The following is an 18,272-nucleotide window of genomic DNA, read 5'->3' as shown; positions in this document are numbered from 1 at the left end:
AGCAAGTGGGCTGAAGGCTCTTAGCCTGCGTGAGGTGCGATTGCCTAAATCAAGATCTGCTGCATTGAGAAAAGTTACGCAGTTACTTACCGCCCAGCCACCGGGTTCTGACGTGCGCTGTCCACTGCCAGCGTGCACAGGTCTGTGTGTACAAGATCAGCTTCTTTCTGTCAGCAACGTCCTCTGGAGTTACGCCTGCACTCTGTTCAGAGGGGCCGTCTTCTAAGAAACGCGTCCGCTCAGAACTGGGATCACTGCAAAAGCACCCACTAGGCTCCACTGATGCTGGGCCAAAAAGGGTCATCAAAGCTCCTTGTCCTCTCTAAACACAGACTTCCCAGGCCCATTCCTTAGCAGGCTGCCGTTGGGGCTTCCACGACTGCTTCTGCCCCACTTCCTCTGGCTTCCTTTGCTCTGGACTGTGGGCTGGCACCCCCTGAGAAGCACAGTGCTTCCCACGCTCCAGGCAGGACAGGACTCTCACCTGGCCACCCCAGCTGCCTCTGGCATGGAAGGACTGGAATACTCAGCAAGGGTGAACAACCAGACACAGCTGCCCTTGACCTGGCTGGGCTCCTGGCCCCCTGCCCCTCTAGTAGGCGTTCCCTCCCCTGTCTCTGTCTAGCCCTGTACCCCACCCCTCAGAGAGACACAGACATCGTGCTTGCTGGAAGGAATCACTTTATTAATTGCACGCAGTACAAGGAGGTATGGAGGGTGCTTCTTTGGACACAAGTCACCAGAGAGAGTTTCCAGCATCTGCAGCCAACAAGCACCAAGGCCCTGGGACTCCCTGGGGAGAGGGAGAGCAAGCTTCAGGCCCAGGGGGCTCACAGCAGGTCCCAACACATGCCCCAGGAGACAGCCCCTAGTAGCCCAGGCCCTCTGGCCTTCCCCTCATTCTGCACTTTGGGACCTCTCTGGGGGCTGGATGGCACCTGCACTGCTGGACACAGCACCAAGCCCTGACTGTCAGCCCCCTCCAAGCCCAGTGCACTGCACAGGGGAAGAACCGTCTCTGCTAGTGGGGTTGGACATACCACCTAAAGCCCCCTCAGGGTGCTCCACTGACTCACACTGCACGAGGACTAGGCACAGAGAGGAGTGGGAGCACACATACTCACGCAGGCACCACCCCACCTGCACAGAGCCACCACACACATGGAGACCAGGCTGCACTAACACACCCGTGAGTACGCAGACACCCAGGTCACTCAGCCATGCTCAGACTTGGGGCAGCTCCCCAGAGCGAGCACCCACCACACTCCCCAGCCAAGTCAGACAGGGAGGTGCCCAGCCATGTCCAGTTCTCAGACAGGGAGGTGCCACGGGGAATGCACAAGGGGAGAAAAAACAGTAAAAAGCAACCACAACACAACTTTTTCCACCCTGCCAGAGGAGCCTGCTAGCTACCCACCCCAGGGCTGCTGCCTGATGGACACCTGGGCACTGACAGTGCTGCACAACAACACCTCACTTCGGGAAATAATACCAGCTGTCCTCTTCCACACCTCTCAGCCACAGCTCCTTCCTTTCCCTTCCCTGTCTTTTCCCTTCTACTGCCTCACTGACTAACTACCCCCAGTCCTCAACACCTCACCACCCAACTCTATGGCCAGAGCAGTGCTGCCCAGGAGCACTTACTGCTGGGACTTCTGGGATGCGAAACAACACACCTTATGCCTGGCATCTAGCTAACTAATTGCTCTACTGATCTGCCTCTATTGCCACCCAGGACACCCAGGAATTGGAAACCCCCCACCATAAGACACCACAAATACACACACCACCCCCTAGACAAGCTACCACATGCCTCCAGTCCTCCCTTTCTTGAGCTCCTATGCCACATGACGCCACTTATTTTTTCTGCAGCTACTCTGTTGACTTGGCCATCTAGGTAGCTTGCAAGCCTGCTGCCACCGGCAGCAGCCGCAACGCCCCAGATATTCACCCCCACAAATGTCCCCTCTCCTGGTTACCACTGTAGGGACTGTAGATAAGGTGTGGGGACATTTCCCCCAACAGGAGTCCAACAGAGCACAGGACTACCACACACCAGGACTGTCACCCCATGAACCAGGAGGAGACACTTGTTTGCCTCACCCAGACAGAGGGAGGCCTGAGCATGCTATAGTTCCCCTGCCAGGTGACTTGGGGAGGGACATCTCTCCCCACCTGCTGCTCCTCAGGATCAGGGGGCGGAGGGTCAGGGGACTCCAGGCAGGCACCTCCACTCACGACTCCTGAGCCGCACCACTGGGCCAGCCTCCCTGCACACACAGCTCCACTCTCAAGCCCCCCCCAAGCCCCTCTCCCTAAGCACTCCCATGCAGAGGCAGACTCCTCCAGGGCAGAGCAGATGACTGCCAGGCACACACCACAAGCCAGGGAGGAGGCAGAAGGACCTGGCTTGCACACCTGAAAAGGCAAAACATGACTACACACTGCACAGGTGATTTAAGGCCACTCACCCTGGGAGACAGAAAGATCCCACCCTCGACCCCAGCCAGACAAGCCCCTGCCCACTGCACTCACAGCCACCTCTGGTGAAGTTCATTCAGGCACACACAACACTTACAGCCCACTACCTTGCCAGGCTTCCTGCCAACAAACATAGCCACTCCAGAGTGATGCCAGGCACCTGACCACCCGCGCCAAGATGCTCACCACTGCCAGGCCCCGGAGCACGAAGAGTGGGATAGCGAGGGACGACAGGGGGGCCCAATTCTCACTTTCACTGACAAAGCTGCATAGATAGTGAGCCCAGGAGTCAGACACATCACCCTACAGTATGCAGCTCCCCCACCAGCATAGCAAGAAATGCCACCACCCAGCACAGGATGGCAGCATCATCCTGTGCAGCCCCAAAACAGGAGCCTGGAGATAGGGATCTGTCGCTGTCCCTCAGTGGCAATGGTGGGAAGGAGCAGTCAAAAGGAGGGCAGGCAGGAACCCATACTGCTGCAGACCCCTGCCCCACAGGTGCAAAGCTCAGCCCCTAGGACAAGGACCCCCTCGCTGCAGAACAGGCCAATGGATGGAGCAGGAATTGAAAGTCCTGACACACGGTCCCCTTAGGTTGCCTGAGGTCCTGCCTCCTTCCACCGCTCCACGTAGACACGTGTGCCTGGCTGGGTTTCCCTTGCCACCGACCTCCAAGGAGCACCTGTGTACTGCTGAAATTAGGCAGTGCTAGAAAACCAGTTAGGGTCCAGGCTTTGTTCAGAACGGCCAGTTCCCAGGCCTGCAGGACCTGGGCGTGGCGCGGGGCAGGTGCGCTTATCTGATCTTGGCGAGAGCGGCGGCTCTCCTCTCCGTGTTCTGGAACAGGGCTCGGATCAGGCTCTTCACCTCCGCGGGGGAGAACTCCACTGCCAGGGGCCCTTTGCCGTCCGCCCACCTGCAAGGGAGCATGGCCAGCCAGTTACTGTTCAGAACAACCATGCCCACAGCTGTCTTTAGCCCCTGCCTAATCCCTTTTATGCCCCCGATCTATTTCTCCAGGCCTGGAGGCCCCCGAGGATGCCTTTCATCTAGGCTGCCCACCTCTGAGGGTGCTTCTGGCCTGCGTGCCCCTCTCCCAGCCAGGAACACCAGGCTCCATGCATTTACTGCTCCTGCAAGGATAAGGAACCAGCAGCAGCCACAGGAGCTCTAAGTGTTGCAAACAAGCAGGAGGTTAGAGGCATGCATCAGCATGACGCATGTGCCTTGAGTCCATAATTTCCGTGGTCAGTTCCAGAGCTGGCAGCCACGAGCCAGGCCCCACTCTCCCCGCTACTCTTGCACAACAGAGCTCAAGGCTGCTATGCCAGCTTTTCCAGAGGGTCCAGGACAGTTCCTGTCCACCTCTGGGCTGCAGAGCTGGCTGGGGCGGCTCAGATGGGACTAGAGGGTCACATTTCATACTCCTTCCCATCTCCACCAGATATGAGCACTCTTTGCAAGGTGCCACTTGCAGACACAGGCAGGCCCCCTGAGGGAAACCACCTCCAGACTGGTCAGAGCCAGCCCCTCCCACAAAGCACAGGGCTATATTGGGGGGCCTCAGCAAAAAAACTGCTGGGCTTCACTTCAGTCTCACAGACAAGTCACAAATCACATGCCACCATCTCTTGGCTGGGCCCTTAGGGTGGGCGCTTCCACTCCTGCCACCAGCCAACACCTCTGGGCAATGCCCGTCCTTCATCAAAAACTGCATGCGGCACATGAAGTCCAGATAACAAGGATGGAGGCTGGATGCAGGACCTATGCCTGCATTTTCCATTCCATTACCACCAGTCCCACTCTTTCACGCCCTAGATACAGACCCCTACCCCGGCCATGAACTCTCTACTACCTGTGCCACCCCAAGGGGACTCCTCCCGTATGACAGAATAGCTACTTACTGATCTACAATCTCCTGGAGATTGGCCTGCAGGATCAGCATCAGCTGCTTGAATGTCATCCAACGGTGCACATAGACAGGCACCTCCTCCTGGTACTTCCGATTCTCACTCTCACTGGGGAGTGGGGCAAACACCCGTGGCCCCTCCTCTGCCATGGTCCTGCACAGGGAGTGCAGCCGGTCTGCATCCTCTGCTGAGATGTCCTGAAGGCATGAGGAGAGAGACGGGGAGTGCTTATGTGCTCCCGCCTGTGCAGTGGTGGCACAGGCAGAAGAAGGGGCTTTGGGATCAGGCTGCATGGCCCAACCCCTCTCCCTGTGAATGGGCTCCTGCACACAAGACATGTGACAGGCCCTATTCTTTGCAGGGAGGTGTTAAGTGCACAGCTCAGAGCTGTAAGACATGCAGCAGCACATCATAATCCTTTGCTACAAACAGGGATTTCCTTTCCATCTATTCTTATGCATGCTGTCCTTGCATCACCTCCTGTGATGGACACCCAACCCTGGGACCCCAGAGGCAGAGGGCACTGCCACCAGACAAGTCGCATGCCTTAGCTGCATGCCTCTCAGCAACCAGCATCTACATAGGATGCAGGCAGATCTGTTGATAATGCACAGGGAAAAGTGGAGCGCTTGGACTCCAGGAAGGCCACCACAGCAGCACTGTTGCACAGTGTCTACAGAAGAGCAGCCTTACTTTATTGCAGGGGGGAATCCTTGAACAAAATGCCAGGGGACTGTCTGTCAGTGACTTTGTCAGCTCCCTCACTGTAGCCCAGCATGGGCATTGCAGATTTGCCTGGGTCTTGAAGGAACTCTCACCACCATGCCCCTTTCACCAAGGCCCTGGGGCTACTCCCTGCTCCTAAACAAGGAGCCTACCAGGCAGCCTAGTAGGTTTTAGTGTCTCCTTGGGCCAGCACACAACTCACCTGAGCAGACACCTGGCACCTAGGAGCCACTCTACACAGCTACCTCCCTTAGTCCAACTTGCCCTGGCACCCACATTATATCCCGACACTGCTGAAATCTGTGCCACAGGTACCCAGATTAAATACAAGACTCCATGTGGTCAGGTCTCTTTCACTCTTCCAGAATTACACTGCACTCTGTCTAACCATCTGCGGCAATGGACTGCACTGGCCCTTTGGGAACAGGCTTAGGACTGTCAGAGGCAGTCGCTTTTAGATTCACACTTCGGTACAGCTGCACGGCAGGGGATGGGTCAGGTTGAGTCACTTGCAAGGGGTAGTGCCATTCCCCCAGCAATCAGACCTCATGGTACTGCCTCCTGATCTCTGCTGCAGGTACCACCATCTCCATGTCAAAGCCACACTGTCCTCACCCTTTACTATGTCCCCAGGGAACTGGGTACCCCATCCAAAAGCATGGAACATCTCCTCTGGTGTGATCACCAGGCATCTTGCCCTTCCCTTCCATGGATTCAGGATTTCCTCCTCTCTGCAGGCTCAATGGGGCCCACGTTACAGACACCCAGAGCACTCATATCACATTATACCTACTCATTACTTCCTTGGCAGACAACAGCACCTGAATCCTGACAGTTCATCTGCACAGTGACCACATATTCCAGGAGTTACATTTACACTTACGCGTTAGCCCTGGCATGCCCCACACCCACCCTCGGTTCTTACCTCTAAGGCTGTGACTCGACTGATGATCTCCACGAGGGCTGTGTTCAGCAACGTCCCCATAGCTTTGCAGTACACAGTCGCTGGCAGCACATCCTGCCAGACTTTGCCCAGTCTCCTCAGCTGGTGCAACACCTGGGGATGGATGGGCCCCAGTTAGCCACAATTGCTGGTGCAGGCACCTGTGACTTCAGAGTGGCTCCTGTTACTAGAGTGACGTATCACACTTACCTCTGCGGCTAGTCACAATGCATTACTGCTCCCCTCAAAAATCTTAGGGTCACCACAAGACACCCAGTTTCCATTTTTGTCATTTGTGGGTATGACTTCACATTACAGCTGCCTTTCCCTTGGAAGTCAGTGGAAACAACACTGCCCCCATTCTATGTTCCACACAGACCACACAGCACCACCAAAAGATAGCAAGCAAAGGCTCTTGTCTCTCCTTGGCTAAACTTGACTTCCCTGCCTTGCATCAGTGCTGCAGTCTCATGACCCCTTTTTCACAGGGGACAACTGGCCTTTTGGTTAGGACCTGGGAAACCTGCCTCCTGGCACTGCTCACCTGCCTTATGGCTTTGTTGGCTGCAGCATAGTTTTCCTCATCATCCACATTGGAAAAATTCCTTGCGCTGGACAATCTCTCCAGGAGCTCCCCCTTCTGGGCACGCATCTGGGCCAGAAAGCACTCAATCCCTGGTGTGACAGGTGAGGGCAGAAGGAAACAATTATTTGCATGGGCAAAGACAAAGTCATCTCAGTCACCCCACCTGTACCTAGCATGTAAGAGCTCTCACAGCTCTGCTTCCCACAGTGCCAACAAACGACAAGGGGGCTAGACAGCAGCCTTACCACTGAGCGAGAGAGCCCTTGCTCTTATTTGCACACTTCCCCATGTTCCAGTTCTTTAACTTCTGCCCAGACCCTAGAGCACCTGTTGTCCACCTTTCTGCAGGCAATGAACCCTTCTGCAGCACTTCTGCCACAGAACCCCCACCCCTATTCCTTACACTGCCACAGACTAGGTAACCTAGCATGGCCAGACATGTGTAGTGCGCCCTACTCTGCTGCTACCTCATGCTTTGGCTGGGACCCTAGTGACTTCTCACAGCACACCAAGGAGGTGCTGAATGCAGCTGGAACAGAGCTGAGCTACAGAACCATTTGTGGACTATGAGACAGGCCTCCAACATGCCCATGTAACTAAATCTCTGCCCAGGGAGTTGTCCCTGACACTGGGTGCTCCTACACACACGGTACAGCTGGAGAGCGCTGAGGACAGCTTCGTGCTTTCATGTCAACTTTTCAGGAGCCCTTCTGGTCAGTTAGAAGGGAGGCTGTGTATATAAAGCCACAGTGGCCCTGTGCCACTACAGGAAGGGCCCGGCCACTTCTGAGGCTGGGTTTGGGTAGCCTTGCGGGTTATCCCCTAAGGCTACTCAAAGCCAGCACTCTGGGACAAGACTGTCTGTCTTGGCAGATGCAGAGATGGAAAGCTGCTGTAGACTGACATCACACTATAGAGGAACGCGTGTGCCCACTTGCTGTGCTCCCCTTACAACATGACGCCATGAAGTAGTGATCAAGCTCACGATGACTGCGATGCCATTCTTCACCCTTGATTAAGTCTCACAAGCCCTTGGAAACCCCAACCCACCAATCCTGGGGTCTCATTGTGCCCAAGTGACTTCTCAGGCCTTCTCCATTTTCAAATGGCTGCTCCAATTACTGGCTGACAGAAAATGACAAAGGGCTTGGGAATAACTGCCAGGACGAGATGTACTTGGGTCAGCTGAAAGACTGCAATATTAGATGGGACATTACCGAGCCGCCGAAAACCAGGAACCAAATCCACAAATGTTGCCGCTCCATCGCACAGCATGCTGGTAAGGCGATATCGGAACTGGTGGCCCAGTGTCAGCAGGTGGTGAGCAATGTACATGCAATTGTTGTGGTGAATGGCAGCGAGCTGCGGCAGCTTCTGCAGGTTTTCTCTACCCGCGGGAGAAGGAAGAGAAACAAAGACCCATTAATTCTGTGCTAAGCCTAACCCTGACACTTCTGCACCCTCACCCTGGGCCAGATCCAGAAACAGAGGTGAGAGAGACATTTCAGTTTAGCCTGCAAGCAGGCCCAGGGCAGGCAGAGGAGAAACCTTCCCAGACAGGTCATACCAGGTAAGCAGGGCCCAGCTTCCTGAAACTCAGTTCTGGTTTTGTCCCTACTAATACTCCTTCCTGTAAGCAGAAACCAGGACCACACACCAGGAAACAGTCTCGTTGCCAGGCAAGAGCTGAAGGGTTACATGGCCTGAACCAAGGCCTGGAACTGGCTGAAAACCAGGTTGTTACCTCTACTATAATGAGCTAGATGCACAAAGTGTGCACAGCCATTCTACACCCCAGCAGGGACCCTGCTATTCAATGCCTGGCCAAAGCAGACTACTGTTCGTGTTGCAGAAATCCACTGTGCAAGCCTCATCTGTGGCTGGACCCCATTTGGACAAGATTTCCTACTGGGCTTCGTGATGCTTTTGTGACATTTGTAAAATATGCTGTGTACCAACAGAGCAGGCCACCAGGGTCCTACTCAGCTTCTCCTTGTTACAGGAATACACAGCCAGCTCCCTGTTCTGGGGTGCCAGACACTCAAACTCTCTTAGCAAATATTCTGCAGCAGCAAGGACCCTTTTCAAGAAACAGCACAAGCCTCCACCTGTCCAGCCACAAACCCATCAGACAAATGCCAAAACAGGTGCAACCATTATAAAAGGCCCCGCTTCCTTTTTAACGCAGGCATTTGGAGAGCATGGCACAAGCACCACTTACTTGTGGTAGGTTGGCACGACATCGTAGAACAGCTGGAAGATGTTTCGCACTGCGTAGAAGAGCTGTATACAACTGCAAAGGGAAAGAAAGGCTCCTGTTCAGCTTGCAGCTGGAAGTAACAGGGCATCTAGCTGGTCTTTACAGAGGTGCTAGGACTATGAAGCTGCAAATAACCCACAGAGACCTGGGGGGGGGGGTGGTGTGGAGAGTGGGGTGGCTCTTATGTGCCTAGGTCAGTGAAGCACGTTCCATCAAGCATCCCAGCTGGCCTGCTGGTTGACCATGCTAGATACCCCGTCCACAGCACCTTGCTTTTGGCTGCACTGCTTTTGGTTCATGTGACAACAGCAAGGTGTTCACAAGAGCACTGCTGCAGCATAGTGCACTTACGGCCTCATCTCACATAAAAGGTAGGATTTGGATACAGGGTGTACAGACTGGTGCAGCTACCACATCTCCCTGCACTGCTACCTGGTCACCTAGCTGCACCAACAGTTTCCAGAGGCACTGTCGAGGGAGGCACATTCACTGTCTACAGCGTCTCAGCAGTAACCAGCACAGCTACATCTGCTGCCTACATCTCCTTCGTGGATGCACGTGGCACAAGCTGTAGCCACAGCAGCAGGCTTGGCTCACACTGGGTGCACGCTGGTCCTCCCCACCCCCTTTACTGTAACTGAACAATTATCTACCACCACACTCCGCAGAGTCAGGATGGTACTGAAGAGACAGGGACCAGCACAAGGCATAGACGCTGGCATTTACGAGTTGCACCTGAACTACAGTAGAACCCAGGAATCCTGCTTGCAGACTCACAGGCATCAGTTGCTGCCACCTGAGCACAGGCTCCTGGATGACAGCTCGGCAAGCACACGTGGCCTGGTAGTCACCACCAGGGCAAAGCTGTAGTCACAGACCTCTGGGCGGGAGACATGAGGCATATTGTTGAAGGTCAAACCCAGGGCTGTGCCAATGGGGAAGAGCGAATAATGCCCCAATCTTTTATTTACCGCGCCCACAACATGTATCCACCATCACCAGGCAACATATGTTGCCTCCAGGGTATAAGCTCCCTCCAGGCCTGCACGCTAATGCCCAGCCTCTTTCACACATCTGCCTCTTGCTCTTACCCAGCTCAGTCATATCTACCCAAGAACAACAAACACCATTCCCTGCCCTTCACACGCACAAAGGAGGAGTTGGCAGAATTGATTCTGTAAGTCACAATGTCAACAGACAGAAACACCTAAGCAGCCTTACAAAGGCTCCCCACAAAGCCATGTCACCCAGAGGGCAGGCAGCCAGTACTATGGGCACTCCTGGGTGCTCGGCAGCTGTGCCTGGAGGAGCCCTGTCAGACAGAGGCGTACTCTGGCCCTACAGACCAATGTCAGGAATAGACTATTAAAAAGCCTCTGGCACTGAGGAGTGGGAATTTTCCCCAATTAACACACACGAATGCACCTGCAACTTAAACCCCATTTGTCTGGCACCCAGTACACAGGAAACCCTCCCTCTCCAAAGGGGGTGGTGGTCTCCAGCACGGGTAAGTTATAGAACTAGGTATGGCTGTCCCCTTGCAATATTCACATTGGGTCTCTGAAATGCACTGCTGCTTGGTATCCTTGGCCAGGTGTTAGGTACCAACACTGCATAACAGCAGGCAGGCCACACAAGACATGCCTGGCACCGATACCAGTGAACCGGTGCCTTTTCAATCCACAAGAGGTGCAGTTTTTGATACGTCAATAGCTACTCCAGTAAAAACCATGTGAGGAGACCTACTGCTTTCACTTTGGCCAGTTCAAGGAGATTGCAACTACAAATCAGCTGCGAACTGCTGCTATCCTCTGTGACTGACCACCCTACCTACCATGTGGTAAAAGTCCCCCCAGTGCTCCTGCAGCCACTCCTACAGTACTAGCATGTAGGATATACCTGGGGGGTTCAGCCTGTGGCTGGACACCTAGCAGCTCTCCTTTATGACTTTATCTCCATTCCCAAAACAACATTTTCCATCGTTTCAAATGCTTCCTATCTCACAACAGATCTCTTGTATGGTCCTCTGCACTGGGGTATCCCAGGGTCCAGTGCTCCCCCTAGCCCCTAGGTCTTACCACTGATCTGTGCTGGCTGTCGCTTCTGACAGCGTCTGATAAGCCAGCTCCATTAGTCTCTCCACTGACACACTGATGCGGCAGGCAGGCAGAGAGAACGTGTGCTGGCTCAGCTTGGTCTCATTTTCTAAGTTCACCATCTCGTTGCGCAGAGTTTTGGAGGCTTTTTGCATTTTCACATGATCCCCCGCCATGGGGTCAGGCAGTTCTGGCAATGCTACTGAAGACTCGGGTGTTATCTAAGGGAAAACGAGAGACACGTCATGCCCTGGAGCCTGCAACACGGGGACAGCACAAGGCGGATACGTAATGGACCACATAGTCCCTACACGTGCTCCAGGCTGCAAACTCTGTGCGACTCTATGCAAACTCCAGTGCTGGGCTCAGAAAACTAAATAACACTCAAAGTGGAAGAAGCAACACCTAGTAGGCAATGCTCTCTTCCATTTTCTTTCTGTTGCCACATGCACCCGACTGCTAGCCATCTCACACAGGGAAAACTTTCACACTTTTCATCCACTGCTTGTCAGCCCCTCACGCACCGGAGAGTTGCCTAAAGCTTCAGGACAAAGCTTCGCCTTGCAAAGTCTCCCCAGATAAAGAAAGGAGATCTAGCCTCCTTGAAACAATCTGCCCTTCCACGGCAACCAGTGTTCTTACAGATAAGTGAAATGGTATAATACAACAGCCAGCACCTTAACAGTGTTGTGGATTTCTGAGGTCATGAGGTCCCTGGCCGCCACTATCACGTCCTGGCACTTCTTGTTCGCAAAGTGGGCATTGACGTTCCGGGCGTATTTCAGCAAGTCTGTGGCGTCTCCTTTTAGAAAGCACATGCTCTTCAGGGCCTTTTCAAATTCCTCCGTGGATTTAATCACCTGCGAAGGAAGTGGCATACATCGGCAGCCTATGTTAATTGACAAAGCTATCGTACACTGATCAGCAGGGTCAGAGGTCAGGCTCTGGCTCTGAAACCCACACTCAGAGCTCTCACAGAAAAACTCTGAGTTTTGTGCTGAAGGCACTCGACCCTTTGGTATGCCATCCCAACATCCTCCTTATATGCCATGCACATCTACTGAGAAGGAAGGTACAACTCCTGGCTGAACAGCAGGAGGAGGCACCACAGGGCAGCTGGGGAGAGGAAGCAGCAGCAACGCAGGAGGAGCAGTGTTGATGGTTTGGCAACGTTCATCACTCTCCTGGCATCACAGCACAGCATGGAGCTGTCCAGTGCCTCCAGCACCCACGTATCCTCAAAACAGTGACTATGAGTCAGATACGCTGCCACAATTAATCTGCTAATGCCCTCGTTGTGAGCAGCTTCTTGACAAAAGCATGCTCAGCCTGGCTTCATCTGTGCTCAGGGACTCACTATTGCTCTCTGCACACAGCTAATTTTTGTGCCGGGGCACAGGAAAGGGCACAACTTTAAGTAAAAACACTGGGTTATCAGCACAGCAGGGCAATGCACCACTGTGCAACCTCAAAGCCTCCTAGTGCAGCAGGGGACAGAGAGGATGAGAGCCAAGCCAGTTGCAATGACCACTGAGGCTGCCTTTCCTGACTTGGCACTACAGGAATTCTGAGGGCTGCATCCTACCTCCACATATTGCTCCAGTTTGTTGCTGTTTGTGGGAATCGAATATACCAGGCAGTCCTGGATGAGGCAGTCCGACAGCTCTTCCCAGATGATGTCACCTAGCACCTGTGCTAACACAGTGCAGCCATCCTTCTCACCTTCCACGCACTCATCCACAGGCATGTCTAGATCCAAGAGAAAGTAAATACATTTTCACCCGCCCTGTAGGACAGACCCTTCTGCAGTGCAATGAACTGGGAAAAGAAGCCGGTGCTGGTGCCACCTGCCATTTTTCACATCTGGGCCTGTGCTTGGTTTATCAAACTCCCTGTCACCAACAGATTTTGTGTAAAAGTGACCCTGTTTTGCTGGCGCATCTGCTGCACGAACGGCTTAGCCATGCTGGCACTAGTTAGTTGTATCTCAAAGCTGCACAGCTTATAGCAGGGGTGCCCACCCTGCAGTGAGACTGCCACGGGAGTACAGAGGTGGGAACAGACAGCACCTCTGTACTCCCGCAAAGCAGCATCTCGGGCAGGATAAGGGGATCAGAGTGGCTGTCAGGGAAGGTGCAGTGCCAACTTGAGGCATGCCAGCAAAAGGTTGGGGCCCCCTGGGTTAGAGCAGGCTTCCAGCTCTGACAATCACATCCTGACATTTTACATGACAGTCCTGCCTTGGCTATACTGGTCAAACAAGAAAAATTGACCACAGAGGAGCATTCATTCTTAGAGTCTTTCAGCAGTAATCATATTTGAATTACTGTTTTACGCTTCTCCTTAGTGTTCCGAGTCATGGCACAAGCTGTCATTCTGGCCCTGTTTCCTCACGTCAGTGTCCCGGCTACTTTCCTCAAAGTCCATGACCCTAACACCACAATTTTCATAGACAGTCTCTTGTTTCCCATCTTCCTAGCCTTCCCCATCTGCCACACAGACTCAAAGAACAGAGGAGGCAAAGCTGCTTGTAGGCCCAGTTTTGTGCGACCCAAGGGCCTGGAAAACTTAGGGGGTCTCAACACAGGGGGAGCAACGTTTAGCTATGTGGCATCGATGCTGCCCTGAGCATTGCCACGCAGCTGCAAAGCAACCCTACAGCTCCCTGGGCAGGGCGCTGCTGCTCCAGTATTACAGGCACTCCTACACAAGACAAGCACTGCTGTGAACCATGGCTGGCTATTCTGAGGCCTCCGCTCCAGGCAGATGAGCCCGCTGTGGTGAGTGGAATCTCATGCTAACCCGCAGAGGGCAGACTACCTACTCAGCAGCTGTGTGTGGAGGACTTCGAGAACCAGCCTGATCTTGTCAAACACCTCTACTGGAGACGACGGCTCTGAATTAGGCTCTATAGTCTCAAACCGCAAGACGACCGCCTCAGGCTGCTCCGTGACTGAGGGCTGAAGGGATGGGTGAGAAATCAGTGGCTTGAGGATGCACTTCAGCAATAACTGGCCTGGGAAAGGAAGAGAAAGACCGCCTTAGGCATCAGCACTCTGTCTGGCAAGCTTCTCGCTCGTGCAGGGATTAGCTATGATGGGCATCTCGCTCGCAAGATCGCGCTACAGAAAGATAGGGAGCCTTCCCTTGGGGCTACCATAATAACAGGGAGAGCTTGCACAGCAGCAGGCTTGGTTTGGCTTTGATGTGCTTCGTGCAAATAAACATACTTGGGACCTCAGGCAATGAGGTGTTTCTAACAATCACATTACAACTAATTTACAAAATCAGCCTGGTGCTGGTACCTCAGCACCTGTCAGTGCTCGTCAACTGCTTTACTAGGACCTGTTATTGTAAGCCCCTGAGGCCACACGGAACCAGCAACAGTCTCAGTTCATGTAGATGAGGGGGCTACACCTGGAGGGGAGCTTTGCAGACCCAACCTAAGCAACCCATCAGGCTACATAACCACTGGTCAGCACTGAACAACCTAACACTTTGATGGGGGGAAAAATACTTGTGGGAAAAGCCCCGTTGTCAGAGAGATGTAAGGGGAGAACTTTAGCAGTCACGTTCAAGAGTGCTCCAATAGCAGAGAAGGACAGACAGCCTGCCAACCCAGAAGCTAACACAGGCACATTTTCTGGACAGGTCGCATAGATAAAAGGGTATGACAGAAGGGAGTACCAGCCATTAGAAAACTTCAGGTATCTTGGTTCTGAGACATGCTACAGCTGGCCTGAGGGTCTTCTCTACTCGGGAACCTGCCCGCAGACAGAACCTCAAGGTGGGGAAAGCCAGTGAGGCAGGGAACCTGGGTGTGAGACAAGGACCTGCTGGGTGCAGGGTCCAGGAGACCAACACCATGCCCAGAGAAGGGGAGGTAGTGGCTGGTTTTGCTCGCCTGGCAAGAAAACTGCTGGATTGTGTGACTGACCGGCCAGGCCAGCAACTGTACGCCTTCTTCCTCACCTTGTCCCTTTTGAGCCCCACTCCAACAGCATCTTGGAACAAACCCATACCCCACGAGCTGCCATCAGCTCCATTCCCACCAAAGCACCTTCCAACAGCTCACACAAGTATGTGACTTACCAAACAATTTAATCTTGGTGTGCAATTCTCCTAGGATGGCAAAAGCCTGGAGCACAGAAGTGACAGGTGAATCAGCAATTTCCTCCTCCTTCAGCAGCTTTGTGCACAAGTGCAGCTCTGTCTGCCTTGCTGACTCCAGAGTGATGAGCTCTAAAGAGAAAGAGCAGAACCACAATGGTTACAAGCACTAGGTTAAGACTCCAAAAAAGCCCAGGAGCTCTACTGGAGGCTGGGGTGATACCTTACCTGCCCACTTCCACCTCCCCTTCTCCATGACCTCTGCATCTGAATTAAGAGTTTGATGCTACCGATCTCCAGGGCACCTGGCTCCCACCTCTGGCACAGTACCTTGTTGCATGCTGTTTGTGCTATTTTTTTATTGCAATTCTCAAGCAAAGGTTTCTCATTTCAAGTGCTGGGACACCTAGCCCCTTCCTGACCATCCTCTCCCTCCCTAAGATAACTCCAACAAGGTCAGGAGCTTGTTTTTATAAAAGCTAACAAGCACACTAACCTGAAAATGCCCTACTGTCTTAGGCATCTAAAGAGCCCTGCCAAAATTCCAGCTATAGGTACAAAAGGATCATTACTGTGCTCATTATTACCACAAACATCAGTGGATCTTATGCCCAGGCTGGCAAGCTTCTGCGATGAATTTGCAAGGCTAACTAACTTACAACTGTTTGGACTTTGGGATGTTTAATGAGCTACAGCTAGGTACAAGTTATAAAACCAAGGTGAATGACAGGCCTCCCAGAAGGGTGCAGCTCCTTCAGGAGAGTACATCCAGAACTAAGAGAGTACATCAAGGACTCGGTGAGCAACTGTTCACCAGGGCACCTGGGGGGAAAACCAGGAGTAATGGCAACAAACTCCTGGAAGACTGATTCAGGCTCAACATTAGGAAAAACTTCTTCACAGTCAGGGTGTCCAGACTGTGGAATAAGCTCCCTCCAGAGGTGGTGCAATCACCTATGCTGGAAATCTTTGAAAAAAGACTAGACAGTCACATTCTGGGGTTACCTAACCCCCCAGTTATCTTTCCTGCCTGGTGCAGGGGGCTGGACTTGATAATTTTCCGAGGTCCCTTCTGGCCTTACAATCGATGAATCTCCATTCAGGCGAGCTCTGCCTCAAATGACTCAACTGAAAACAACTCTGTCATCCTGCTCAGCCAAGGCTTGATCTGCACAGAGGCGTATGATTGCATACCTGCTTCATGATGTATTCTAGAAGCAATAACAGCCCATGTACTAACAAATTGGTACCCTGACAGCCATGGTTCCAACTACCAGTAGTTTTGCAAAATGACCCATGCTGTCATCTGACAACCTAATTCCAAACTTTACCTTAAATAAGTTGGCAGAAAATTATCCTCCCCACGTTATTCACAGCCCTAATTGTAGAGTTTCGTTCCAAACAACGCTTCATTACTCTACCGCTGTCTGACAGCCCTAGAATGGGAGTGTCCCAATGAACATGAGGAAGCCGGGTGTAACCAGCAGAACAAGTCTGTGCCAGCTGAGTTTTTTCACACTGACCTAACATTTCAGAGGCCAATCTCAACTGAGAGCCTGCACCACTTTCCCAAACCCTTCAATCTGACACTGCCCCAGGTGGTTCTGAGGTACGTCTGAACCACAACCCTGTCACAGAAGACATGGGGAAAATGACAGCATCAAAACTCGGAAAGGAAATAGTGGGAAGTGCCCTGGTCTTTTTGGTGTCATTCCCTGGTCTATTTCTGAATGGACCAAAATAAACCTTTAAAGTAAAATTTAAAAGCTGCTGCATGCTTCAAACTGCCTGCAAAACACCGAAGATGCTTCCACGCAGAGCAAAATTCTACATAAGCTGCCTCTGGTGCGCCTGTTCAATTACATGTGCCGTCGGGGCAGGAGGAGCTACCTAAAGCCATGCAACTCAGCATCTTCACTAGCTTCTTTGGACTCGGTTTTCTCGCCAGGCACACTTGACCACCAAAACAAATCCAAATGATCAACACCTTTTGAAGGAGGAAGCTTCCACACCACCATTTTCTGCCATTCCTCTCCCAGCTGATAGAGCATGTTCTGGGTCTGCACCGTGAGCTCCATGCCTAGCGCTTTCAGGATCTTCAGCTCAAAGCCTTTGCGAGATTCCAGCAGCTTTAGGCTACTCCGTGCCTATCAGGAAAATGGAGATAGCTATGTACATAGAGAGGGGAACAAGGCAATGTGCTCGCTCCAATGGCATGTAAGCTTTTGACAATAAGAATCATTGGGTATTTACTGAAAACATTCACCAGCAAGTTCATTCTGCACACTTGGGAGGCATATTACCTTTTCCAACTGTTGAGCTGCAACAACATACTTCTTTTCCTGCAGCGCAGCATTATAGTCTTTAATAGCAGTATCAAACTGTAGGAATGAGATGTCATTGAACACAAATAAGTATCTGTCCTCAAATCATAGCTCACTTCTGAAAACAGCCCGATTAGACAGAAAATCTGCAGTTGTTTAAGGGCAACAGACAAAGAAATCAGAGCAGGGAAACAAAAGGTAAAGACAAATGCCTGGCTCTGAAGCTATCCCCTTCTTACCTCTTGAAGCTTTTTCAGCACACTCAGAATCAGCGTGTTGCGCTCCAACTGCTGCTTCAATTCAGTGAATTCTGCAATGGCAACGTTCAGATCTCGCTGGACCTACAACAGCAGCACAGATGGGAGGCCTACATGAGTCCCACTACGTTCACCAAATGTTAGGATGGCATTTCTCTAAAAGCGACACCGACACAAAAACATCAAGTCCCTGGGTTAAATCTGAGCTGCATACAATTGAAAGAGCAAATTGCACCATATGGATCAGTCCATCTTATGCTCCAGAAAAGTCTAATACTATTTTTTCCCAACATTATTTTCAACACTTATACACACACACACCCTTGTACCTTAATGTGCCATGACCAGAGACCCTGGTTTTCTCTGATTTAAAAAAATCCCCAATTTTCAGTTTAAAAAAAATTATCCCACATCCACATTTTTCCACAATAAAAATGCAACGCCACTATATGCAACGCCAGTGCTCGACCACCTGGGCGACAGCGATCATCGCCTGCTGGGATTCACCATCCAGCGCAGGGTGGCAAAGGCCTGCAGTGAGGCAGCAGCCCTAGATTTTAGGAGGGCAGACTTCAA

General features: G+C 52.3%; 1 protein-coding gene across 1 annotated transcript in view; it reads right to left on the bottom strand.

Annotated features, from left to right (window-relative positions):
* Positions 1–664: 664 nt before the first annotated feature.
* ZW10 (zw10 kinetochore protein) overlaps positions 665–18,272 on the bottom strand; it is a 20,392-nt gene continuing 2,784 nt past the window's right edge. Inside the window, exons 3-16 of the mRNA XM_019556524.1 lie at positions 17,679–17,780; positions 17,419–17,496; positions 17,103–17,262; positions 15,098–15,247; positions 13,830–14,021; positions 12,591–12,754; positions 11,683–11,865; positions 10,988–11,226; positions 8,871–8,942; positions 7,867–8,036; positions 6,608–6,738; positions 6,046–6,177; positions 4,389–4,591; positions 665–3,400 (exon numbers count right to left, since the gene is read on the bottom strand). Coding sequence (XP_019412069.1) covers positions 3,280–3,400; positions 4,389–4,591; positions 6,046–6,177; positions 6,608–6,738; positions 7,867–8,036; positions 8,871–8,942; positions 10,988–11,226; positions 11,683–11,865; positions 12,591–12,754; positions 13,830–14,021; positions 15,098–15,247; positions 17,103–17,262; positions 17,419–17,496; positions 17,679–17,780 — 2,097 coding nt within the window. The 3' untranslated portion in view covers positions 665–3,279. The remainder of the gene's footprint in view (positions 3,401–4,388; positions 4,592–6,045; positions 6,178–6,607; positions 6,739–7,866; positions 8,037–8,870; positions 8,943–10,987; positions 11,227–11,682; positions 11,866–12,590; positions 12,755–13,829; positions 14,022–15,097; positions 15,248–17,102; positions 17,263–17,418; positions 17,497–17,678; positions 17,781–18,272) is intronic.

The sequence above is a fragment of the Crocodylus porosus genome, unplaced genomic scaffold, assembly GCF_001723895.1.
Source record: "Crocodylus porosus isolate Cpor-Errol unplaced genomic scaffold, CroPor_comp1, whole genome shotgun sequence".
NCBI lineage: Eukaryota > Metazoa > Chordata > Crocodylia > Crocodylidae > Crocodylus > Crocodylus porosus.
The sequence above is the reverse complement of the archived record's forward strand: the minus strand, read 5'-3'. Positions and strand labels throughout refer to the sequence as shown.